The sequence below is a fragment of the Podarcis melisellensis genome (genome assembly GCF_964234715.1).
Source record: "Podarcis melisellensis genome assembly, chromosome: 8".
Classification (NCBI taxonomy): domain Eukaryota; kingdom Metazoa; phylum Chordata; class Lepidosauria; order Squamata; family Lacertidae; genus Podarcis; species Podarcis melisellensis.
Genome location: NC_138540.1, coordinates 67,814,824 through 67,841,043, shown reverse-complemented (window position 1 = coordinate 67,841,043; position 26,220 = coordinate 67,814,824). Strand labels below are relative to the sequence as shown.

The 26,220-nt window shown below is 39.2% G+C and overlaps 1 protein-coding gene across 35 annotated transcripts in view; it reads right to left on the bottom strand.

Annotated features, from left to right (window-relative positions):
• Positions 1 to 26,220, bottom strand: part of EPB41 (erythrocyte membrane protein band 4.1) — a 93,661-nt gene that overhangs the window by 41,355 nt on the left and 26,086 nt on the right. For 16 of the 35 annotated variants that reach the window (XM_081920548.1, XM_081920547.1, XM_081920549.1 and 13 more), the window contains 15 exons: positions 24,577 to 24,681; positions 20,399 to 20,441; positions 18,554 to 18,629; positions 16,331 to 16,549; positions 14,535 to 14,622; positions 12,022 to 12,174; positions 11,711 to 11,808; positions 10,592 to 10,764; positions 9,708 to 9,824; positions 7,781 to 7,897; positions 7,273 to 7,398; positions 5,535 to 5,740; positions 2,240 to 2,296; positions 2,062 to 2,103; positions 1,262 to 1,324 (listed from right to left, as the gene is read on the bottom strand). In XM_081920548.1, the coding sequence (XP_081776674.1) occupies positions 1,262 to 1,324; positions 2,062 to 2,103; positions 2,240 to 2,296; positions 5,535 to 5,740; positions 7,273 to 7,398; positions 7,781 to 7,897; positions 9,708 to 9,824; positions 10,592 to 10,764; positions 11,711 to 11,808; positions 12,022 to 12,174; positions 14,535 to 14,622; positions 16,331 to 16,549; positions 18,554 to 18,629; positions 20,399 to 20,441; positions 24,577 to 24,681 (1,683 nt within the window). The remainder of the gene's footprint in view (positions 1 to 1,261; positions 1,325 to 2,061; positions 2,104 to 2,239; positions 2,297 to 5,534; positions 5,741 to 7,272; positions 7,399 to 7,780; positions 7,898 to 9,707; positions 9,825 to 10,591; positions 10,765 to 11,710; positions 11,809 to 12,021; positions 12,175 to 14,534; positions 14,623 to 16,330; positions 16,550 to 18,553; positions 18,630 to 20,398; positions 20,442 to 24,576; positions 24,682 to 26,220) is intronic. The other 19 variants (XM_081920540.1, XM_081920542.1, XM_081920517.1 and 16 more) reach the window with 18 other exon arrangements.

Here is a 26,220-nt window from a genome sequence, read left to right as displayed (position 1 = left end):
AATTGCAGGTAGCTTTGAAGTCAGCTGTCCAGGACAGAAATCCTCAAACTAGAGGAAGATTGCCATTTGCAACTTTGGGTGGGATGGAAGACAGGCATACTCTCCAATCACTAGGTATTACTGCTCAATTTGGCTTCTGCTGACAAACCCTCATGACTTTCCCTTATGCAGGATATGAAATTAAATATCCAGTTCTGCGAATACTTTTCTTGTACTCTTCCTTACAAGGTACCCCGAGTTCCAGTTAGTGCTAGAGCCAAATCTGAGTAACTGTTTACTTTTGTTCTTTCAAAAGGAAAAGCATCAATTGATGGTCTCTTTAGTAGAACCTTAGACCACATTTTGCATATAGCATGCATAGTCTGCCCTAATTTAAGGCTGCAATCCTATACGTAGTTTCTTGGGAGTAAGGCTACTATCCTCAATCAGATTCACACTGGAAATCTAGGCAACACCTCTGCCTACTTACAGAGTGGGCTTTTCTACCAGGAAGATTCCTCCACCACTACCCTTCTTTTATTTTGTTTAGTGCCTAAAGAGTTACGAGGATCTTAAATATTTATCTACTGCTTTATAATGGCTTCATTAATCCCAATGAAAATATTACCCTACTGGTATTTCCTAATTTGTAGCAATTCTTCTACTATAACCAACAACTGTCCCTCTATACACCAGAAGGGGGAGTATTGCCCTTCTGATGTTACTGAACCCTCAACTCCCATCAACCCCAGGGATGATGGGAGTTGTAGTCCAACAATATCTGGTGGACACAAGTTAGCCACCCATGCATCATATCTTAAAGGAAAAGGCACTGAAGAAAGATCAGGGCACAAATTTAGTGTTCTGTCAGAACCCTATTAATTATCTATTCTCAAGTTGGCAATGGGCTTACTGGAAATAGAATGGCATCACAAAATGCAACTCTGAAAACCTGGCTACTTGCTTGGTTTCTCGTAGCCCTTGACTTTTTGTAGACAGCCATGTAATCAAGTCGTCGAGCTTTTAGAAAACACTCAAGTGAAAAACTATCCCAATCACATATTTTTCAGGTAAATTCAAGAAGAAAAATCTAAACAGGGAGGAAAAATGGCTGTATAGTGTCATGTTTATTGCATGCGAAAGCCTATTTCAACGTCTTCATGCAACAGCATGCAAAACAAAAACAAAACAAATGTAGCAGCAGAGGAGGAAAAAGAGTTCAGCAAAGAATGCAGAGGGTCCAGGCAAACGCAACCGAAAGAAGCTTCAAATTCATACAAACCTCCAACATTAAATTGCTATGTCTTATATAAATGTTTTCACCATCTAGTCTCTTTGATCTTTTCTGTGAAAGTGAAAGAAAGGGGGGGAACAAACAAAAAAAAAAGCACAAAAAAAATTAAAAGGTTGTTGTTGCAGGAATTTGCAAATCGGAAAACGAAAAAGGTTAAATTAACGTTCGGAGAGCTGTAATATGCCAATGGGGTGTAGGGTATGGAGCCACAAGATCATGTGAAGAATCTGAGGGAAATGAAAAGTTTTGCTCGTGAATCATGGGGAAATGTAATGAGTTCCCTTTAAAAAAACAGTCCCTAGGGCTTCGCTGGCCTATTTGTGTTGTGAGTGTTCTCTCAGTAAAGAAATGATCACGCACTTTCTGTGGAAGGCAATACATTTTGAGGAATACAGCTGCATGGGACATCAGAATGTCCTGCTGGGTTAAAATCGGTATTTATTAATATTAATAAATGATATACTTAAATATATGTATGCAATCTGAAATATTTTAATCTGTTCCTTCTTATATTACTTCTGCAGTCAAGCATTTTTCACTTCCTTAAATGCTGACTTTTCACAGTTCTCATGGATGAACGACTAGATTTTTATAAGGAGCCAAGAATTAAGTTGTTATCTGCAACGTGTAAAATCTAGTCCAAATCATCTGGACAGCGAGGACTGTAAATATAAATTAACAACTACTGATTTTTTAAAAGGCACATGAAGCAACCAGGACACTGTCTTTTTAAATATGCATGAATGAGATGGTAATTTTGCTTTGATGAAAGTGAAGAAACAGCTAACCTTCCTCATTCTTATTGGTTCTTCCTCTTTTCCTGCACGCTGCTGTTTTGTGATAGATTATATAAAAAATGGGGAGAGGGAGGAAAAAATTGTTCATTGATTTATTTTGGAACTTTCATCTTTCAGCCTTAAAAATAAAAAATAAAATAAAGAATACAAGCAACCTAACCAGACAAACCTGATTTTGGTCACCATTTGTGGTGGGTACTGACACTTCGATATGCACTTTCCCCACCTACATTAAAAAAATAAAGTGGCAAAAACATTTTTTTGCTTTGTTAGTAGGGTGTTGGAAACAGGTTTGTTTCAAAAACAGCTATTCGTTTTTGAAACATTTGTAAGCATGCATTAAGTAACATGCAGATTTTAAAGAGTTACAGAAATAAGTGACACCATACCTTTACAGTGACAATTTGTTAGTTCACCATAACTTACTTTGAATTTAACATTTTATAATGTTTTTATAGATATTTTTCAGCAATAAAATATAGAGAGAGAAATAAAATACAGTAAGAAAACAATTTTGGAACAAGTTCTAGATTCAATTTTCCTATCCACTCTCTGATCAAAATTAAGGGTTAATACATTTTAATAATGCTAATGATGCTAATAATAATAATAATAATAATAATAATAATAATAATAATTATACCCCACCCATCTGGCTGGGTTTCCCCAGTCACTCTGCATGGCTCCAAACAGAATATATATAAAAAGTGACAAAACATCAAACATTAAAACCGTTCCTAAACAGGGCTGCCTTCAGATGCCTTCTAAAAGTCAGACATCTGGTGGGAGGGCGTTCCACGGGGCGGGCGCCACTACCGAGAATCAATACCAAAGATCCCAAAATTTTCTTTAAACATGCCTAAATGCTTGCACACATCCAGTGTGTTTTTTCACTTATTCTCCCTTTGAAGACTGGAAAGAATATCACAACATACTGCCTAAACTCTCCCCCCACCCTGAACAGCTTGCCCCATGGCCTGCTTCAAGTTCCTTGAGCACGTGGAACTATTTATTTTATTTGTATGCAGCTTCGTAAGAGCTGTGAATAAATACCACAAAGCAATCGAACTCAAAACAACATGCACATGATCATATAATAAACATCAATATAATCACAAATAACTAAGTAGTTGTCTAGTTCTTTTGATCCCCAGTTTAAGAATAATATATGTAAGGAAGTAACATTTCTCACATATTTAAGGAACAATCTAACTTTAAAAGTTGTATACTAATAGACATTTCGAGGGCACTTTTGGAGAGGCTCCCATGCAAGCCCCACTAGATATTTTTAGTATTAAAGTTTTTGTGTGCACAATCTGAAAGTGGACTCATGTGCTGCACCATAAACCAACTGTGAAACTCTCCCAAATTTTAAATCTGGTTTGCAGTGAAGCATGATATATGTACACGGATATGCTCTTTTGGGTGGAGGAAAGAAGACTAAAACCCTACTATGAGAAAATCTAGCTACATGATCCTTTGGGATACACTGATTGAAATAAATGTACATTGTGTGGTGGTGCTATCAACTCCACTCATTCCTATCTGTCAACCTATTGACTTTATCTGAATTACTCCTATTTCTGGATATACACACAAATACAGAACTGGTTCATGCTGTCAATTCTGGCTCCACTGAAAATGCCTTCTCAGCTGGTATTGCAATAGCTGAAAATGTATATCAATGGAGATTCTGGTTCTTATGTGACCATCTCCATACAAATCACTTGGAAAGCGCTGTAATGGAGATGAAAATGACCCTGAGAACTGTCTCTCAGATTTCCTGTTGGGTCATAAAAATGCCTTGCTGGAATTGACTCATCAGATGCTCCACAGAACTCACAAGTAGAGTATGATCAATGGAAAGACCCATTCCCTGATATCATTGTATCTGGTGACAATGAATTATGCAGTGCAAATCATAGGGCGTCCTATTGTAGTGTCCTGAACTTGTTTGCAATCATAATCATTCAATGACCTACAAGTTCCAAAGCTGAGAAAATAATTTCACACCTTTTCCAAAAACCACTCTTGCCTATTCCCCTCCCCTGATTATTCTTTAAGCTTAAAATACCCAACCTCTTCCAAAAGGCTTAAGAATTAATGCTACAAAGCCCTGCTCATTTCATTTGTCTTTTCCACTTTCTCCCAACTATAGGGACACAAGAACTATACCACACAGCCATTAACTGAAGTCACACCAACAAACGAAGTGTATGTTCTACTGTACATGACACAAATATATGTAGGAGATGAGCAGAAAAATGCTAAAGTAGTCCTCTCCTAAGAAGCTTCTATCATGGAGGGTTTTTTTTATATATCATGTAAAGAATGACAATCGACCTGTGTCTAGTTGTCAGCATAAAAAGAACTTGTTAATTCAGGGAAAGCAAATAAACTGACATTCTGTAGCTGCTGAAAGATTCTGAGTTCAAACCTCAGCAGCAGTAAATGCACAAGCTCAGGTCAAGAACAGGCCTGATCACTGACCAGAATTAGTGGAATTGCAAAGGCAATCAAGCCATGTCATTACAAGTCATATGATCAAGCCATACATTTTGGTTTTGCTTTCTAGCAGGCCATAATTTGTAATAGCAAATAAGTCCCTATACACTCGTATAAAGTGTTGCATATCTTTGCAACAAGAGTGTTAAAATCAGAACTTTTCATGGAGAAAACAGTTTGTACCTCTCATCACAACAGTGTTGTCACCAAGCCCAAAGGACATCTGAGTACAGCCACAATATGGGACTTAAGAACAAAATTTTCTCCTTACTTCCTACAGATTTCAATGGGAGTAAAGTATGTTTCACTGTTTTCAAATGCAGCACTGAGATCAAAACAAGTATGACAGAACAAGCAACTCACAAAGTCGCTTGGGACACCAATAAAGCCATGTGCAAACTGATTGCAAATGCCACAGTGAATACCAGAGTAGACCCCTCTGACAGACCACAGGCATTTTGGAAGGAACCCAAAGACTGTGTGTTCTCAGAAGAGCCAGAGGGTGAGCAACTCTCTCCAGCTGCAGGTATGCAGAGTTGGAACGTACAGTCATCCCCCTACCTAGGCAGAATAGTCAGGCAGGAAAAGAGAAAGTATTGGTTACAAGGTTCATACGGCATATTAGTCACAGTGGGAATTGTTTGGCCACTGAGGACAACTGTGACAAATGTTCAGCTTGAGCTTTCTCCTGTGTCAGGAGGCAGGGACAGGAGGGCTGGGCAAGTAGTGTAATCTGCCATTCCAACTCTAAACTACGTCCAGAATACAGAACAAAGAGAAAATAAGGGCACACTTTTCCTGGTGAGCCAAGGAGACACCTTTACTGGCTGCTTTTGGCAACAAGGTGTATTTGACGGACCCTGACTGAGATGAACTCCTACATAAAGGACCCTTCAACTTTATATTTTCCTCACACACAAGCAAACAATATATAATTTAACAGCGGTAGTCTAACATACCTGGGATCCTTCAGCAGGCTCTGTTTTGGTTTTCTCTGGCAGAGTTTGTTCGTGTTGTACCTCTTTTCTCTCCTTCTCAGCTTTAGTGACCACTGGCTCCTTGCTTTCAGATACAACTGGAGGAGTTGGTTCGGTTACATGGCTCTGAGCAATAGCTGGTGCAGATGTAGGCCGTGGGCTTCGGTCTGGTGTAACCACTGCTACTGCTGAGTAGAAATATATTTTGTTTTAGTGAGAGTGAGGCAAACCCCCAAAATCCGACCCCAAAGAATGAAAAAACCAGGAGGAAAGGAGTCACAGCGATGCAAAAGAAAGAAGTGCAAAGCAGCTGGCACTGGTTTCATGTGGAAGGCTAAGTTTGTTTTTTAGCATGTGTTGAATAAAAGTTAAGAAACCAGAATTAGATATCACTCAAGAGCCACACACTTAAAATGCTAGTCAAATCCACACTGTAAAAGCACTTCATTTCAAAAGCTGTTTTTATAAAAACAGCTAATTGTGGTGTGAATAATCACCAATGTTACAACAAAAGCCAGATTACTGCTGTTTACCTAATACCAATACACTCAAAACCCAAGACCCAAGAAAATATGAACTTGTTGACTATAAACATGTTTGTTTAAAATGGTGGACAGGCCTCAATACTAATGGCCCTTGTGATGTAACTTGCAATACTGCAGATCTTTCCTGTGGTGTGAGGATAGCATCAAAAGCCCTAGGTTGTATGGGAGAATCTACCCCACCTTTCTACAAAACCTTCCTTGGAAACTGGGTCAATGCTTGCATCAGGAGGTGACACAATGTGGACTCTTCCTACATGATATTGGGCTGCTGACATGTTTGAAGTGCAGATGGGCACCACACAATAACAATGTCAGAAGGCGCTAAGAAAAACCGCTAAGGATGCAAGAGAATGTGCAAGTGCAGCACCACCTCCTGCTCCCAACACAAAACACATTAAATGTATTTAGTATTAATTAATAGCACCGAGAAATTCTTATCAGCCCACAATTGTATATGTTCCCCCGGAAGAGCCATTGCCTTCACAAAAGACATTTTCAAAGGTTAAATTCAAATACCAAGTACATGTTTAATCAATTAAATGTACTTAATAATCAAAAACTAAGCTACTCAAGTTAAAGTATGATCTTGGACACCAATCTGTCTTGCACTCTTTAGCATTAACCAGAAGCACTTTAAGCATGGTTAAGAAATTGTGAGCAGGCTGTAGGATCATGCACTTCCTTCTCTGCCTATTAAGCTCTTTGCGGACCCCAAAAGGCAGGAACCTTTTGTGTTTTCCCTCCGCACTGTGGGTCTACTCTGCTACTACTGGAAGGTCATGCTTACCTACACTCATCATGCAATTTCTCTAGAGTACGTAAAGTCAAGGGCCCCGCAAAACACAAACACCCCAGAGCATGCAAAGGTTAGAACGGCATTCAATCTACATACAGCCCTTTTCAAAACTGCTATATATGGATTTTCCCTAACTTTCACAATGCTATTTGGTGCTTAAAGAATGATGGTAATTTAAATTCTTCTTTAACAGTTCTCAACAGAGCTGTTGCTTCTTTGAAATCTCATACCATTCTGTGAGAGTGCCATGCCACTAGTAAGTTTTTGTCACTGCAGTGAGCACTAGTGAATTCTTAGGTGGTAGAAGCAAGAGAGAGTGTATTAACTACGAAGGAGAAAATATTAGCCACACAAGTGTGAAAAGCTATCACTGTTATACCTGACTCCTCCTGAACTGTTTCAAGTAATAGCGGTTTTTGTTCTAGATTCTGCACCACAATTGTTTTTTCTTCCTTCTCCTCTTCTTTTATTGGGCTTATGTCAAACTTTTCAAGAACATGTATGGCTAAAAAAAGTTATGCATTCGTTTTAAAACTGTTAAGAATAAAAGGGAAAGACTACTAGGACTACATTTGCTGGCAAATCTTGCTTTGCCTGAATGCTAACCTTACAGAGTATTTATTATTCCTTATCTTAAGCTTTTAAAAATAAGATTCCAGTAATATGTTTCAATAAATCATGCACTATACAAAGACAGATACAACATAAAATTGCTATTGATTTATTTAGAAAGGTTGCATACTTTTGTGTATGGTATGGTTAGTTCAGCGACTATGTGTGGGGTTTATATTATTGATATTAGCCTTTAGGATCTTAATATTCTCAAAGGGGAGAAAGCAGAAAGGAATGTTAAACCACACTCATATGAGAAGCTGTCACACTTGTACCTGACTGTTTTTCTAATGATTCCACTAATTTTGTTTCTGGAACAGGAACTTTAAATACTTCAAACTTCAGCTCTTCCTCAGTCACTATTTTTTCAAAATTCTCAAGCGTATCTTTCGCTAGAAGAATTGCAGAGTTAATAAACCGCCAGTAAGATTTCAATTTTTAAAACCCTCTAGGTTGTATCAAAGTTTTACTCAAAGCAGACCCATTTAAATTAATGGGCCAACCTAAGTTGTTGTTGGTGGTGGTGTTTACTGTTCATTGGATTTCTTACTTACCCTTCACCCTAAGGTTCCAGAAAATGTTACAATAATATAAAAATACATTATTAAAACACAGTTTTTAAAAATAATTTGAGACTAACGGTGTGGGTCCTAAAATCTCTCTCTCTCTCAGGTGTCAAAGTCCAGGGTAAAGAGCTGGAGCTTTAGCGTATGACAAAAGCTATACTGTGAAAGTGCCAGCTGTACCTCTGTATGGAGAGAATTCCATAGCTTAGAGGCTGCCACAGAAAATGTCCTCACCTGGATCACCAACCTTCAAACTTCTGAGGGTGACAGAACTACGAAGGCTGCTGCTGCCTTTTGACAATCCTAACACTTGATATATTAGTCATGTCCATTAATTTCAATGGGTTTACTCTGAGTATGACTAACTGGATACAACCGTCCCTCTAAAATGCGGAAGTCCAATAGTCAGCCAACAGGCAGAGCTTTAAAAAAAGTTTTACCTATATGAAGAATTTAGTGTATTAGTGGTACAATCATTATGGTTATATTGTTCTTATCTACAATAGAGGCACACATCTGAGAAAAATACAGTTTGTTTAAAGTCACTTAAGAAGTTAGATCCCCATCACAACTCCACCACCTGCACACTAAAATAAGTACAAAGAGCATGCTTTTGTATGAGCTAAGATGTTGTTCTGTAGGAGGCCACATCTCTCAAGTACTTTTGTTCAGCCTTATAGTATGCAATGTTAATATTGTGCACAAGAAATGATTCTCCAGTGCTCAAATAATAAAAAAACCCACTAGATTTCTAAAATGAATTCATGCAGAAAGAAATGTACAGGGATAAACCCTACTTCATTTGCATAAAGCTAAAGAGGAGCTCCCAATACCAATAAGCAGAATGCTCTGACTAGATCCTGTTGATAAGAATATAACAGAATAACATGAAAGGTTAGCGTGAAGAAGCCAAACTGAAAACTAGTTCAAGACCCATTGTAAGAGTCTTTTCATTACGTCAGAAATGTGCTCAGCTAACATAGCAAATGCAAATGTATATTAGATGAGAAGCTATGCAGTTTCTAAGTATCAGTTTTTGGGAAAAGAATTATGAAAAATTATATGTCTTTAGAGACACACTTAAGTTTTGGTAAGAAACGTAAGACCTCATTAACATGAATTCTGAAACAACTGAAAGAAGCAAGCGTGTCCTATACACCTGGGAGAGTTTGAATACAATTTTAGGGTTGCAAATCTATTATTTTCCAGCACAGCAATTACAAAACTCTCAGTCTGAGAATTCAGATGTGGGGTGGTGAGGGGCAAGAGTGGGGAGGAAACAGCTCCATCTCAAGTTCTTTTCTTTCCATTCCATTATGTTGCAATTTGATACAGCACGAGCAAATATTTGTATTTCAGCCACCTGACTATTAATTCAAAGTGCAAAGCATTTTTGCCAGTCCTCTGAAATCTATGCTACTGCTGATGCAAGGGCTTTTATGGAGTGAAGTACAGAAGTGGCCAGCTGTGTTCTGACCAATTAAGACATTGTTTTATTTCTTTGAAGGGGAAAAAATGGGTGCCAGAACATATGAAGCATTTCAGATTCAGATAAGATGTCTCAGCTCATGAAAGGATAGAAAAGGCACCGCAGAGGCAAGAAGAGAGAGAGAATCAGAGCTACCCACAGCGATACCTGGCTTCTCTCGAATTTGTTCCACAGGTTCTGATTCCGGAACCCCAACCAACACCACATCCTCCTGCTTCTCCTCCTTTACGGGTCTGAACTCTATTTTTTGAGAGCCACGTTTAGCTGAAGAAATTGTGTACATGTTACAGAATATTCAGGATATAGTATATATAAAGAGAACATTGTAGATTTTAGTCTGGATATAATTATGGTTTGCTCTTATTCTTTGTTGTTGGTTCTTCAATTTGACTTTCATCAGGGCAATGATGGAAAGTGGAATTTTGCCTTATTCCAAAATAATTTACAATTTTATCTCAAATTGTAGAGCTGTTAGTTAGAATTAACAGGATGCATTCAAAGGCACATCATTTAATTTGGGGGGATAATATAAAAGCTACCTTTATGAACGTTCAGAATTTTAGAGTCCAGTTCTTACATTATCTCAACAGCTTGGGATTCATTAAAAAGCAAGTCCTTCTCACACTTTGTCCCATGTAACCTTGGACCAAATGTGAAGAGCCTATGTTGTGACTTTTCCTCACACCAGCATCAATGCTCTTAGAAACCAGCTCCTCACATTTCCCAACAGAGAAGGCATGGAGTTGCAGTGGCACCCATGTGTCCAGGATGTGGTAAGAACTGTGTATAAGCTACGGAGTTCTACATTATTTATTCCCCTAGGGCATATACCATGGACAACTTTGTAAAACAAATTAATTTAATAATTTTAAAAAGAAAACACCACTTGATAAAAAGCCTTTAAACGAATATGAGCATCTGAAAACCAAATTAAACTGAAGCTCTAAGCAGAATCTGTAAACCGGAAATCTACAGATTAAGACTAGTATAAGGGGGTCCCTATAGCAAAGCAGGGAAGTTTAGATACTCACCGCCATCAAGACTTCTAGAGGCCCGTTTACTTGCTGTCCGTTCAAACTGTGGTGCAGGTCTGTCAATCAGGGCACTAGCTTGTCTTGTCTGTGCCTGTGTCCGACCACTGTATCGGAATTTAGAACCCAGTACCAGGAACCTGCTCTTGGGAATTGCTTCAGTGGATGTTAGCCTAAAATGCATGCAAATATTTCCACATTATTCATCTCGAACCGATAATGACAAGTCAAATAAGATCCAGCATGGTGGCAATTATTTGCCTAAGATAAACCCATAGGAACTTAAATTGTATGGGTTAGACCATGGTGGCCATCACAACCCCAATGGTGTCACCAAGTGCTCCCCCTATATTTCCCCCACATATGAGTACCATTCACTCATATGAGAAAAATAAACAGCTGCACTCAGGGTAGCAAGCCATGGGGAAAGGCCACAGATGTTTTGCATGCAGAAGGGCTGGGAGGAACTGCTACCTGAAACCCAGGGGAACCACTTCCAGTCCATGTCAACAATACTGAAGAAGGTAAATCAATAGTCTGCTCCAGTATAATGCAGCTTCCTATAATCTTAGCATTACATTGAATGAAGACAATGACTCATCCAAGATGGTTCTGAGAAAGCCATGTGGAGATCTGAACCCAGGTCTCCCTGGTTCATCCACCCTACTGTACCACACTGGTCCTCAGTTAATGAAATCCCTTTATGAGCACTCATTCCTAATACCACATTCTCATTTCTTCATTCTTCCTATGGTAAAAGTTGACTACCTACATTTTATTAAGCATTTGCAGATTAATGGCCTTAGCTCAGTGGCAGAACATCGCTTTGCGTACAGAAGGTCCCCAGAATGTCCAGGTAGGGCTAAGAAAGACTCTTCCTTGGAACCCTGGAGAGCTGCTGCCAGTCAGTGTAGACAATACTGAGCTAGATGGACCAAGGGTTTGACTAGATGTAAGGCAGCTTCCTATGTTCCTGCTTTCCTGTCTGAACAATTCTGTGCAAATTAGAGGCTTCCTTCGCAACTCCTGGCAATGTATACCAACAACTGGAATAAAAACTTACAGCTTTTACACACACACACACCATTTGTCATATTGGACGGGGGAAAAGAAACATACCTGAAAAATGTATGATGCTCAACACAAACTTTCCACAGCTTCTTAGCTGCCCGATAACTAGGAAGCTTGAATCCAATTGTACTTTCATATTGTTCATGCTGTAGAGAGCAACAGTACAGAGTAAGTTTGAGGACAGCCTCACATAAAGTGCATTGTAAGTATCAAGCCAGAAAACTATGTTAGACCGCTGTCCACTGCAATACAATTTGGACAATCTGCAGAACAGTTCATTTGCTCTGTCAATATTTTTCTTAGACAGAAATCAGATTTTTTTAAAAGGAATGAAAATAGTATATAACTCCAAAGCCTACCTCGCCAGGTCGAATTTTGATAAAAAAGCTGCTGCGCTTGTAGGAAATCTTCAACACTTTGGGCCAAGGGAAACGGTTGATTCTCAATTTATCTTTGTAGACAAGAAGGCCACTGGAGCAGACTCCCAAAGTAATATCCACACCTTCCAAGTCCTACAAAAGCAGAGTTTGGAACACACTTCACACGTGTTGGCAAATCCACTTTTCAGCATGCAAAGCACTTGCCCTCTATGCCCCTTACTCATTTCTCAGGCCCCAGAATTCGTAGTGAGATATTCTGTTACTTGATTTTTATGATGCTACTGAATCTGTCTCCCCACTTTTCAAACATTCAAAAGCCAGAAATCACTAACAGCTTAAGCATTCCTCCCAACATGTATTTGCAGACATGACAACTCTATCTACTACCTCTTATGTGAAAAACGCTTCTCCCTAAGTGTCCTGAACTTCATTATCTTCAAACAATTGATTATCAGGGGGACCTCTGTAGGTCCTGTTACTGAGAATCACTGTCCCAGACGGAAGGGCAATGACAAAAAGGCCATGAGCAAGTTTATTTATAAGTCCTAGGGTAGAAAGAAAATTCTACTTAGGCTATATACACACTACCAGGAACTGACTTTTCTACTCACAAAAATAGAAAGATTCAAGTGGAAATAGAATAGATGAGTGAAAAACTTCCACCCCCGGACAAGCTATTTTTTTTTTTTTTAGAAACTAGGATACTAGGACACCCAGCAGTCACAGTTGTGCTCTGATTATTTAATGATTGGCTCAGTACAAAAGCATCAATACTAAAAATCTTTCCAGTCAAGTTTTTATTGACCATCTCATTAAGATTATTCTGCCACACAGTGACAAATTTAGATCTTTTCAAAAAATACAACTCACCTTTCTGAACCAAAGACTACTTAATGCACAATCAACTATAAAACACCAATTTTAAAAGAAACTTTATCTAGCAGCATAATACACACAGGCCAATAAAATACATTTAATATGCTCCATGCCCTATAACAGGTCCCACAAGCTCAAAGCAACTGGGTATGATGGAACATCACCTGCAGAATTCAAGAGATTCTAGAGCAATGATGAGTTCTAATGAAACTCCCTCCTTTGGGTAGAGAATAATGAGGGTGTACTGGCTAGCAATCAAATACATGTCTACTTAGAAGTAAGCCCCATTCAGGTTAAGTGTGTACAGGACTGCAGCTTATGTCTTTGTGGGACAGTCACTCAGATACACTACAGAATGAAATGTGACAGCAGATTCCATAGGAATGAATTTACCCCAAAGTATCCAACAGACCCTTATCTATAAACTGAAAGATATACTGTGATTTAGTTACTATGTGGTTGTAAACATCAAATATATAGCAACCATTTTTAAACGGTCAAGAATGTTATTTCTGAATGAGGTATGAACTCTGTCATCTGTAGGGCGGACACCACATTTTAGGCTGTAAACCCATTCCAAGTATGATTAGATTAACTAGATCACATGAGGAATTCCTTGGCTTCAACCTCTGATGCAATAATCCAAAATTGTCATGCCTACACATGAACCAGTACCATACAGATAGTTCTCGGAGAACAAACCCAACACCCTTTACAGTGGTACCTCAAATTACATACACTTCAGGTTACATACGCTTCGGGTTACAGACTCCACTAACCCAGAAATAGTACGTCGGGTTAAGAACTTTGCTTCAGGATGAGATCAGAAATTGTGCTCCGGCCACGCGGCGGCAGCAGGAGGCCCCATTAGCTAAAGTGGTGCTTCAGGTTAAGAACCGTTTCAGGTTAAGAACAGACCTCCAGAACGAATTAAGTACTTAACCCAAGGTACCGCTGTACATCAAAGATATGAGGGAGGAGGCAAGATCCCTTGGAACAAGTGCTGAGGATCACCTGGAAGGAATCTCCAGAGCGAGATTTGCTGAAGAACCATCAGTATTGTCAGAGGAGGAAGTAAAATCCCACCCCCAGCCCTTGAGAATGTCAGTGCCAAAAGGTCCAAGTCCAGGTTGAAGAGTAACAACACAGCATGTGTCTATGGATCTAGAATAGAGGTCTCATTGAGAGCCAGCAAGACTGGAAACAACAGCTGTGGTCCAGGAAGGCCACTGTCCATTTGACTTGGAAACAACATAGATCTCTGGTTTCTTGAACCTGAACCTAGTCTCCTCTGCCTGCTGTGTTGTATCCTTGCCTGGATTTGACCTGGGACTGTTACCTGCCTTTGTCTATGGATTACAGTATGGTCCTGTGCATGACCTTTGCTTGTTTTGGACACTGCTGGAACATCATCCCAGTTCTCTGTGAATATCTTGAGAGAAGACTTATACTTCTCTGGACGGGATCCTAGACCCTGAGGGACACCTACTGGAGCATGACAAAAACCAAGAACCCTCCCTACTCATGGTATCGAGTAGGAGGGAGAAGATGAAAACCAAGGGCTTTGCACATTAAAAGTAAAAATATTGTGATATGAAACAAGTATTTTCTTCTACCTTGGCGTGATGAAGATCAACTCCATACATAGACAGCTTTTTGGCATTCTCAAGAAATTCCAGATCAGCTTGAGCAGGAGTCATACATCTACAGAAATATAATGGAAAATGATACAGCAAGCCCACTATTTGCTTACTTCGCAGGGTGGTTTAAAAAAAATAAATCATTAGCAGATACTACAGTACATGCATTTATCAAAAGAAATTAAAAAATGGCCCCTGCAAACCTCTTTTTTTTAACTCTTCAGTGAGTTCTTTATCACTAGAATGGTAACTTTCTAAAATAATAATTATTATTGTTATACAACATCCTATGAATTATCTATTTGCTACAGATTCTCCAAAAGAGGCTAGCTTGCAAGAATGTGGTTAACAAATTAAACTAGACAAACTAAAGAAGACAGAAACATATGGCCAAAAGGTACCAGAAAAATGTATCTCAGATATGTGTACAATAAAAACATTGGAACAGTTGGGGAGTAAAAAAAAGTAATAAATCAACAAATCAATAACAAATCAGTTAAGGTTACAAACTTATGCATGGCTTCCTGGGAGTGAACTTCACTTAACACAGTGCCAGTTTCTTGAGTAACCAGGCTTAGAACTAAGCTGCAGCTCTTAAAAATTAAAAGCAAGGACGTATCAAATCACTTTAGGGAAAAGACATGCTAGGGACAAGTAAAGTAAATATGGAGTTATGTGAACTTATGCTCAATATGAGGCTGTTTTCTGTCTTGAACTTTACTAACAAACTTCATCTCAGTGGTACAGCAAGACAGCGCTTCACAGATGCTTTGTTTAAATGTTTAAACCTCCCACCGCCTTTCTAGTCCTGCTGTGTATTCATAGAACAGAAGGACTGGTGTATTTATAGAAATTATTCCTAACAGTATGAGACGTCTCTTCCAGCCATATGGTGCATTGAGAATTGAGCCACAATCTATTACTGAAAAGAGTTTCAAAATACACTTCGGGGTAACTGTAACAAGTATTGCTCAAGCATCAAAAATGCTTTGAAGTGAGTCTTAAATCACACCCAGTGCGAAGTTCCATGTCATTTTTTAATGTTAATTAAACATAAGTCCAATTGAAGATCCATACACACGGGTTTGAATAATTCACAACAGTAGCACAATTAAGGAATGCTTCACATGAAATGGACAAAAGATAATCTCCAATGGGGGGGGGGGCATGTTTCAAGGCCTTGAAAGTATTTTGCAAATGTCTGGAAGCTACTTCACAGAACAGGTTTCAAATACTTGTACTTGTCTTCACACTTGCACATTCTTCAACTTTATCTTATTTTTATTTTATTTTTTTGGTGCGTGCAACTTAGAACAGGAGAAGCCAATATGGCCCCCTCCAGATGTAGCTGCCAGCATGGCCAATGGTCAGGAATGGTGGGAGTTGCTGTCCAACAACATCTGGAGGTCACTATACTGACGATCCCCGACTTACAAGAAACAAATGAAGAAAAATCTGCTTCCTGACCCCTGCAGCAGTCTCAATGCTAGTCATCAAACTTAGTTTCTGGGGTACCAATTGTTACTGGGGACCTGAATTTTTGCACCCCAATTCACAGTTTTATTTTGCACAGATCCTATTTCCCTTTCCTTTAAGGTTATATGAAATTTCTTTTTAGCATATTTATTTTATTATTTCAATTTCTATTCGGCCCCTCATTGATCCAAAATCCCAGGGAGGTTTACAATATGTATCATAAGCATCAATAAAATGAAGCTAATAACAATGCAAACATTAAAAAGTCATATAAAAAATGCTAAATTTAAAATTACCTATAGGTCTTATGTAGTTCCATGACCTTGTCTTCCAGTTCCTTTGTCTGATTTGGGGCCAGCTTGAATTCACTGACATAATCTGGGCTATGAAGATCTGGGTCAAAGTCTCCTAGTTCTGACTGGATTGTGTAAGAACCCAGCAAAGCTAATGTTGCAAAGGAGCAAGGAAGCCGTCCAGTGAGAATGTCTTTTCTTAGCTGGAGACACAAATAGTACCTACAAAGGAGGAAAAGAAAGCCTCAGAATGGGGAATTCAAATTCTGATGACAAAACAGTGGACATTGGTTCATTAGAAATATGTTAGTGTGCTTCTCGCTTGGAACAGTCTACCCCTACTTTCATATGACTGGAAATTGTACCAGGCCATATGGACAGAGAACCCACTTGAATAAAGTATTGCTTGTCTGTATTTAACATAGACAACAATAATCAGGCGAGGATGCTCATACTACACAATCTGTAACAGGCACTTGGTTATCACTAACATAGCATAACACTCAGTCTCTTTTCTCCTCTGTTATTTACAGCTGACTGATAGCAGAAAAATAAAATAAGTTCCTCAACAAGAAAATAACACTGGACCTGTATAATGAGCAAGATCCTATATCCAATAAAATGGAAGATGGGATACAGAAGCCTCTGAGTGTACAAATGGAGCGGATACTAGGTGTGCAGGGCAGCCAGCACCATATTCTTTTCCCAGGGGTTGATGCATTCCTCAGGTCTCTGACTGTTGCTCTGTAATTGTGCCTCCTAGCAATGAAACTAGTCTCTCGGGTCTCGGCTGGCCCTTGTACACAAATTACTCCTGTGTAAGAGGTTCCCGATGGATCCTGGTTACATCTGGTAGAGATCACACCTGGAGAGGGAACCCTCTTGAGTTCTGCAGCCAAGCCACCAATCTACTCAGCCTCCTACTGCTACCTTTTAGCTACCATACCATCGCCCGGAAAGCGCAAGATCCAGGGATACTTTCCCTAGCATGGGACACGCACCTGCAGATCCAACAGTGCAGTCAGAGGTATGCCACTGAGCACCTGTTCTTTCCAGCACTCATGTGAAAGACTGGATACCATCCATTTTTCATGGCATGTTTAAAGCTTAATGAGGTTTACAGTCTTAAATTTCTCATGCTCACAACTGCCTTTTTACAGGCCAGTTTTCCCAAATTTTGAAAGTTGGAAGTGTGAATGGGTCTGTAAGCTAGTATAAAGAACGGAGTTTGCTTTTTAAAGAAGGTATTACTTTTGCAGGGACACAACCTATTTCCAAGTTCTCTAAAATGCTCCACTGAGTTCCCTTATTACCAGACATTAAGTCTGTCATGTTACTAAGTTGACAAGCATTGTAATAACTGTTTGAATTTAGGATTCCCTAGCGTTCGTTCTACATACATATACATAGGGTTGTAATTTTTTACTGATTTTACTGTTTTATCTTTCATAAGCAATTTTGAGGGGGGGTTTACAATCAAGTAGTGTATACATTTTATGAACTAAATAAATAATATCAACAACAACAAATCCGTTTATTGTGAGGACCATGCCTGTACACAAAAATCAACACTACAATAGTTAAAAATATTAAAATTCATTACATACTATGCCAACAAAACCTTCTTCCCACAAAATAGAAAAGGAGGGAAAACGAGCAACGAGTTAAACAGACGATGAAGGGGTCTTTACATTGTCGTCCATAAATCTTTCCCTGGCTTTCATGGCCTTCATCACAAAAACCGCTACCACATGGGCAATGCGTGGGTTTGCAGAAATAAATAATAAACATTCAAAAACATTGTATCACAAACAGCTTTTCCAACACCTTTCTTTTCCAAAGCTGTTTGTCATGCATCATAAGGTTGCTTGTCAAACAGAAATGCAAGTTTAAGAGTCCTTAGGCTTGTAGAACTAAGCACACAGTTCTCTGAATCCTGATGAGTGCAGTCGTACCTCCATTTACGTAAACTTCAGGATGCGCGCGCAGCAAACCCAGAAGTATTTTACCGGGCTTTGCCGCGCATGCATGTGCAGAAGTGGTCCTCAGGTTGTGGAAACCTCGGGATCCGACCAGATCTCTGGAATGGATCCCATCCACAACTGGAGGTACCACTGTATTTATCAATTTCATTCATTATTTGTCACAATTATATCCTGCCTCCCATTACCCTTTCCTAAATTACAATATTACTTGATTGTTAGCTTTCCTAAGAGCACTACAGACCTTGTTATGTCCTCTGTCAGCTGTGCTGGATCTGGAGGATAAAACTTGACATTGAAAGTGAAATTCCATGGGCCTCCTGCAATTAAAACCAGATTGGTTGTGAGTTTTCCTTTATAATATTGCTTTCAAGTAATATTAAATACTGCAATATAGTTAACATGAGATAAAAATAAACACAATGAATATGACATTGTCCCACTGGTATGTCTCACCGTCAACAAAACAATGGTTCCCTGACATCCTTGGGATCTCCAGGTAGGACTGGGAAAGACTCCTGTCTGAAAACTTGATGAGCCACTGCTAGCTGGCATAGACAAAAGCTAGATGAACTAGGTGGACTAATGGTCTGACTCAGTGTAAGACCGTTCTATGTGTTCCTCTAGTGCAGGGGTCACCAACATGGTACCTACAGACATATCTGCAGAACTCCCTTTGCACCCATAGGTTGTCCTCCCCCTGCTGAAATAAGTCTTGAAAGAAACATTCTATTGTAGCCAATAGAATAGTTGTTTAGTTGCAGTGTGTGAGTGTGAGTGAGTGAGTGAGTGAGTGAGTGTGTGTGTGTGTGTGTGTTGCTCATAACAGTTTCTCCAGTTTGCAAATGTACACATGGACCCAAAGAGGTTGATAACCCCTGCTCTAGTAGATCCTGGCCCATAACCATGAGGGCTTTTCAGTAGGGGCTCCTCCACATAAATGGAACTCGCTCCACACTGACGCAAGTAAATACGTATGAATCTCTTCTGTGAATTTTTTAATTCACAGAAGTGGTTTAGATTAATTTGACGAATTTTCCCCTGCTGTACTACATTATGATTTTTTATGTTCCAGCTATAATTTGGTATAGTTTTTATTAAATTTGTATTTGCTTCATTTCTGTACACTACCCTATGATTCTAAACAAAAAAAAACTCAGCAAGTTTGTGTGTTGAGACCCCGAGACCACCCCCTTGTTGATGAATGAGACACAAGGATACAGATATTAGGTTAATGTCATTGGGCAAATTTATGCCACAACTTTATTGGTTACAGAATGTGAACAGTATTGGCTTAGGCATTGGAATTGATCCAACTATATCTGACTCCTGCCTGTCACGCAGGGAGTCCTGTAAGGGTCAAGCACCAGTAGGGGGAGCTCAATGAAGCCCCCCCCCCCAGCCATCAGATTAGCCAGCTGGATCTATGACGCGGCTGGGACCTCCAGGTGACGAGGGACTTCGTCCCCACCCCCGGAGGGGAGTGGGTGGCCACTGTGTTCCACTGCAAGTCCTCCCCACTGGGAAGTGGAGCAGATTTATCATCCCAAAATAAAGAAAAGTTAAATCAGTGGTGGGGAACATCCAGCCTACAGATCTAATTAGGCCTACCAAACCTCTCAGTTTAGCCCATCAGGCCATATTGGGTGGACCACACCCAACTATCACTCACCAGAGATCAAATGTAGGGAGTGCACACCTGATTTTTCTTTTGCAGCAGTGGCTTTCATTTGGCACTGTTCAAATTTGGTGCTGGATGCAAGCTGTGTTGACAATGGGTGTTTTAACCAGAAGTGACTTGCAAGTCCACCCTTAATTTTCAATGGTGTTGCTATATTCTAAATTTAAACAATTCCTACTTTAAAAAACATAACCTATACAAACTGTCCTTCTGTAGAAAAGCAACAGTTTTATTAAAAGAAAAACTACATAATATGGAAAACAGAGGACTTGCACTGTTTAAATTTGTGCTAATCCATTCTATCACCCTTACATGAACTCCAGCAATGCTGAGTGCTTCTTTTGATGGCATGCCAAGGCTATAAATATCTACCATTTCTTTTATAAAAAACAGACTTGAGCCACTTACCATGAACTTGTTTTTTTATCTCTTTGGCAGCATCCAACCATGTCTGCAAGAAAACAGTAGCAATTAGTCATATAGAGTCTGACAACAGTTGCAAAGAATATGGCCTGAAAATGTACTGTCACTGAGTTAAGTAGCAACCATCATTGGATGCCAATTGGGTTATCTTAGATTGCAAAAACACTGCATATAGGATTAATTAAAATTTGATCTTTGGGGGCACTGACATAATCAATAGATTAGGCTTTAACTATGGACAAGCAGCCATGGTTTTATTTAGGCACAGTTAATTTTTCTCTGACAGCCAGACTACAACAAACATTAAATGTGGGTTTGCAATTAACATGCATAGTTTTTTAAAATGGTTATTCAAAGCCACTTGGGGACTGATGATTATTGGGATTGTAGCAGGCGGGGAGGATAATCTAATCCTTTTTTTCCATGCTGTAGTCATGAACAAAAAAACCAAAAAAAAACCCCTCTCCTCTGAAGTTGCTTTTCCTTGGGAGGAAATCTTTCATTGCCACCAAAGGAAAATTTCCTCCAGATACAAATAGAACTTCAGAGGAGTGGTTCTATCAGGACCACAAGCAGGAGAAGAAAGGGTTAAACTCCCCAACCACCACCATCTGTAGCAATCCGGACAATTACCAGTGAAATAGATGGTGCCATTTTTGCTTCACATTGAGTTATTATATAGTATTTGAAAAAGTAATTACATAAAAGACACAGAGCTCTAATCCATGAAAACATAGACATACCTATGCTTTTGATGAATAAAAACTAGCCTAAATCACCCCCTGGCAATAATAAAAAGTGGCAAATTAAAACAAATTAAGAACCAACGGAACCCAAACCTTACAAAATGAAACTTATTTATTTGGCAAGGAAAACATAGTTAAGATGTTGCCCAGCAGGCCTCCCTAGGAAGAAAAACAAAACTATCTTTCCATTGCCAGCATTTGAAAGTTCCCAATTCAGTCACTAAGCTTACTATTCTATGGATAGCAACTGGAACTGGGTGCACATCTGGTCTTGCTGGCTCACAACCATAATATTTCACTAATATGAACTCATACAGTAATCTTGAAGATTGACATATATAAATAATCTCTTACAAGATGCTTGGTGGGGCTCCAAGTGGTTCAAAGTTCCCTGAATTTGCCTCACTTAAACAGCTTAATGACAGAATGTGAGTTCAAAGTTATTTCTGCCATACTACAGCATTAGGCAAGTTAGTAATTAGGAAAATGAACATCCATGCAGCTGTAATTGCTTCTGGAAAGTGTCATTAAAAAACCCCTTAACTCGAAATAACTTTTAGGAACCATTAATTTCCACACGGTGTCTGCATACAAAGCCATGGTTTTGGCTCCTTGCCAGTGCTCAGGAACAATAACTATGACTCTTGGCTTAGTGTTGCATCCAAACCAGGAATCAAGGTTTGTAACGTTAAAACAAACTATCATTAGCAAGTCAAGATGAAACCTTGGCTTCAGAACTTGGTTGGTTTGGAGTGAAACAAATCATAATCACTGGTTCAGATGTAGCGCTTGTGATGTAGCACTTGTGATACTTTTGCTCCTGCTAGTTAACTGGGGGGAGGGGTGGGAGGGAGAGAGAAATGAGGGGGAGGAGATCAAAGCAGGAACGATCTGCATATTCATGGTACAGTAGTACCTCAGGTTACATACGCTTCAGGTTACATGCACTTCAGGTTACAGACTCTGCTAACCCAGAAATAGTGCTTCAGGTTAAGAACTTTGCTTCAGGATGAGAACAGAAATCATGCTCTGGCAGCGCGGCGGCAGCAGGAGACCCCATTAGCTAAAGTGGTGCTTCAGGTTAGGAGCAGTTTCAGGTTAAGTACGGACCTCTGGAACGAATTAAGTACTTAACCTGAGGTACCACTGTAAACCATTAACTGTGGTTTACCACTATGTGTCAAAGTAGCCAATTTGTCAGCTGCAAAGTTTCTGCTCCTTCAAGTGCTTTTCTGGTCACCATTAAAAAAAACAGCCTTGATTTTGTGATTACAACATAATATGGCAGTTCGGTGGACTTTATTTATTTGAGCCATACTTTTACATGTCCCTGTAAAGCCTTGGCCACAGCTTATGATTGAGAGATCTTATACCACAAATCTGTGCTCAGACTACACAATAAGCCAAAACATGGTTTAACTGCTACCCCAAGGGGAGGTGAAACAGTGAGAAGCAAAATGGGTGTGATCCCTGGGAGCCAGAGTGCATTCATGCTAAGCCATAGTTTGGCTTAGCATTATGTAGGATGCAGCCTTGCTATCTTTAGAAAACACTTTTGTTTCTTCTGCCTATATTGTAGTTTGTTGAAATAGTGTAAATATAGTAAAAACATTAATAGTGCAATCCTATAAACGCCTGATCAGAATTTAGTCTTACTGAGTTCAGTTGGAATGACTTCCCAGTTGTTATTATTATAAAGAATTTAGCCTCTGCAAATCAGTCACTCAAAACTGCTAAGCGTTTACATTTTGATAATAGCACTTTGGCTATCAATACCAGGCAGTACAATATTCCGGTACTGTGTACAGAAACTAGAATGAGGTTACCTGTTTCATTTTCACGTGACTTAAGCAGGATTTAGAAATCAGGTCTAGTGAGGTGAAAGAATAGCCTACTTATCCCTTAAGCTCATCTTTCTTAGCCCACAACATTTTACTCTACATGTAATTGGTACAGTTATGGTTAGGTTTAATATGAAGTACTTTGCCATCATTCTAATTGATTGAAGTGTTACAGAATTCACGCAACTGAGCACAAAGGCCATTCATATTAACTGTTGCGGATTTGCAATTTTGCAAGCCAGGCAATTTTTTTTAGAACATGCAGATGCTTATGCTGCAACTGTTGGCTTTGCACAGCAATAAAAAATAAAAAATCCAAACACAGCCATACAGTGTCTGAATGCAATCATGCATTCATAAAACTCATTCTGTCTGACTTAATCAAAAAGACAATGAGGAGTCTAAGTAATTAATGATACATTTATCCTTTTATTATGTCAGGAATCAGTGGGAAATAATGCTCTCTTACAGGAAAGCATTAAGTTCTACAGAAACTCTTCCAGTGCTTCAAAGATAAACTATTAACTTTTGCTCTCTGGATCACAGTGTGGGGGGGAAATCCCTTTCTTGGAAATAAATTATTTCTCACATGCAAGAACAAAAGATGTTATTGCTGCACACAGTACTATATACATATACACCATAAGCTCATTAGAGTTGCTCATGGAGCTGTTGCATACCTGCCTACAATTGCCGTATTTGTTCAAATGACCAACAAGAACTACCCATGAATATATGCCTTCTGTCATTGACAAAGGGACATGGAGAGAATGGAAGTAAGAGGTGTTGTCCTCAGTGTTCAAGTGCAGGGATCAATCTAAGACCCACCTGCAGACTTCTACATTTTGCCATCTACATCAAGCTCACAGGTAAAGTAAATGGGTCCTATAATTCCTTTATTTGTACTCATTAGAACTGTGGCGATATACATAAATTGATCCAAGACTGCCATGAAAAGACATTTTGATTAGTCATAATACAGCCATCTTCAACTATAGGTGTTCTCTTCTAGGAGTCTATCTATGAGCTGTGTGTCTCTTGGACAGCCCAGAATATTCTGTTTAAAGAGTCATCTACGTCTTAACCGTAATATTTCCTACTCCATTTGCAACACAATGGGGCATCCGGTTTTAATGCCATCTTTCAGCATTGATTGGATCAAAATCTCCAAGTGACATTAAATTCTACAGCACAGGCTTAATTGGATAAGAATGAACAACGTAGAATGCCTCCACAAAAGATGTCTCTCCTCCCACTTCAAGTACAGCTTTGCCCTGCAGAGGCATTTCCAAAACAGTTGGAGAGAGATGCTGTCCACGGTACTGATTGTCAAGAAAATCCTTTATGTGTGGAGCATTATGTGGTTTCTGCATATTTTAGCACCTTTCAGTGTTAAAGCTAGCTTGTGCAAACTTCAATCAGTATGAAGTCAGAATAGAGAAGTAGGTATTACCTTTATTTTCAATATGCATTTCAAAGTTTTATTTCTGTTTTCCCAATACCATTTCTTCTTTAATTAAATGCTTTAACATACAATCCTAAGCAGGCCAACTCTCTGTTTTTGCATTCTACTTACCTTGGAGCTTGGGGTATCCCAGATGGCCAGTCCAAAGTAGTCTTCTTCCAAAAGATTGAGGTGATCACATACTTTCTTAAGAAGATCCTGCCCTTTGGCATGTTTCTGCACATGAATACAAATCTGTCATATGTGGTCACTTTTGTTTTGTGCATTCTAATATTCACATCCACAAGGTTATTGTATACAGTATGTCTACCTTCCTTAGGCATTGACTTGAACATCATTAGCCCTTAAAATGAACACTGATCACTTTTAGATTGTTTCATTAAGATGGCTCACTTGCATGCAAAGAGAAAAAGGATATTTTGGCAGAAAAGAGACCTCATGCCGCTCAGAAAAATATCTAGGAAATTCCTTCCATTTTAGGAACATTACTTTAGCAAATGCAGGTTCCCCAAATCATGGTTACTGTGGTGATGCAAATGCAGGAGGAAAAGAAGCCTTTCCTCTCTGGTTAGTCTTGCTTCTGGTTTTGAATGGTTGGTGGGAAGGTAATGAAGCGCTAATGAGTACCTCCTGCAAGTGTACACACACTTACTTGCCTTATAAAAGCAAAACAGAATTGAGAACCTAAGGGTCCCCTTGTAACATCTGTTCTGTTTGACTAGACAGCTTTTCTCTTAGAAAGTAGGTCGTCCCCAAATTCCTGTTCATATTTATTTGATATGGTGGAAAGTAAGATGCAGGTGTGTGGTGAGGGAGTAGTTCAACTTAACCAGGTAACAGGCAGGTGAATAAACAGCCTGTTTAATCTAAACAGCAGTTCTCTAGAAGTTTGTACATGTGTGTTTGGCTAAGAGCCAAACCAATAATGTCCCCTGGGGCCCCAAACACATAAAGCAGCAAAGCAGCATTCTTTGTTTGCCAAGACTTGAATTTCTATGCTCCAACAATGCCTTGCCCTCAGCTAACAGACCCCATTAAAAATACTCTAAATGGCTGCTTTATACTATCAGAACATTGTCTATTTTGGTTAGGAACAGTTCTCCAGGATTTCAAACTGGGCTCCTTTACTCAAAGACACTGGAGAGTGAACATGGGACCTTATGCAAGGTTAGTATATGTTCTACCGCTGAACTATAGCTCCTTACCACATGCATCAGCATGTCCAGTAGCTTCTACATCATTGCAAGAAGCTAAACCCCCTTCTACGCTCTGCACACAGGATGAAGATCTAAAGTTTATAAACACCACACTCAAGTAAAGCCACTGCTGTATTAGCAGGCAGAAGCTAATCTTATGCAATAGTAATAGTATCATTAGTGTTGTACATGGATGAACTGACCTAATTATACAGGATCATTTAAGGTAACTGTTTTGCTCAAGCAGTCATGAAAACCCAGCCAAGATACGTATCTGCCCTGAGATTTAACTAGGGAACCTGAGATCATCTTATGGAAACGGAGAGACTGTGATGCATCTTGACACTTGAACCCTTTCAATTTCACTCTGTAAAATTTTATTATTGTTAGTAGTAGTAGTAGTAGCAGCAGTAGTAATATTCCTGATAATGTCCTCAAATCAAGTGGGTCAAAAGTCCAAACAAAATATTACTACTATTATCGTCTTCTAGACATTACTAAAGCAATTTATCTTAAACCTGCAAATTGTATTCTTTAAGCTATATTAATAAATTCTGAT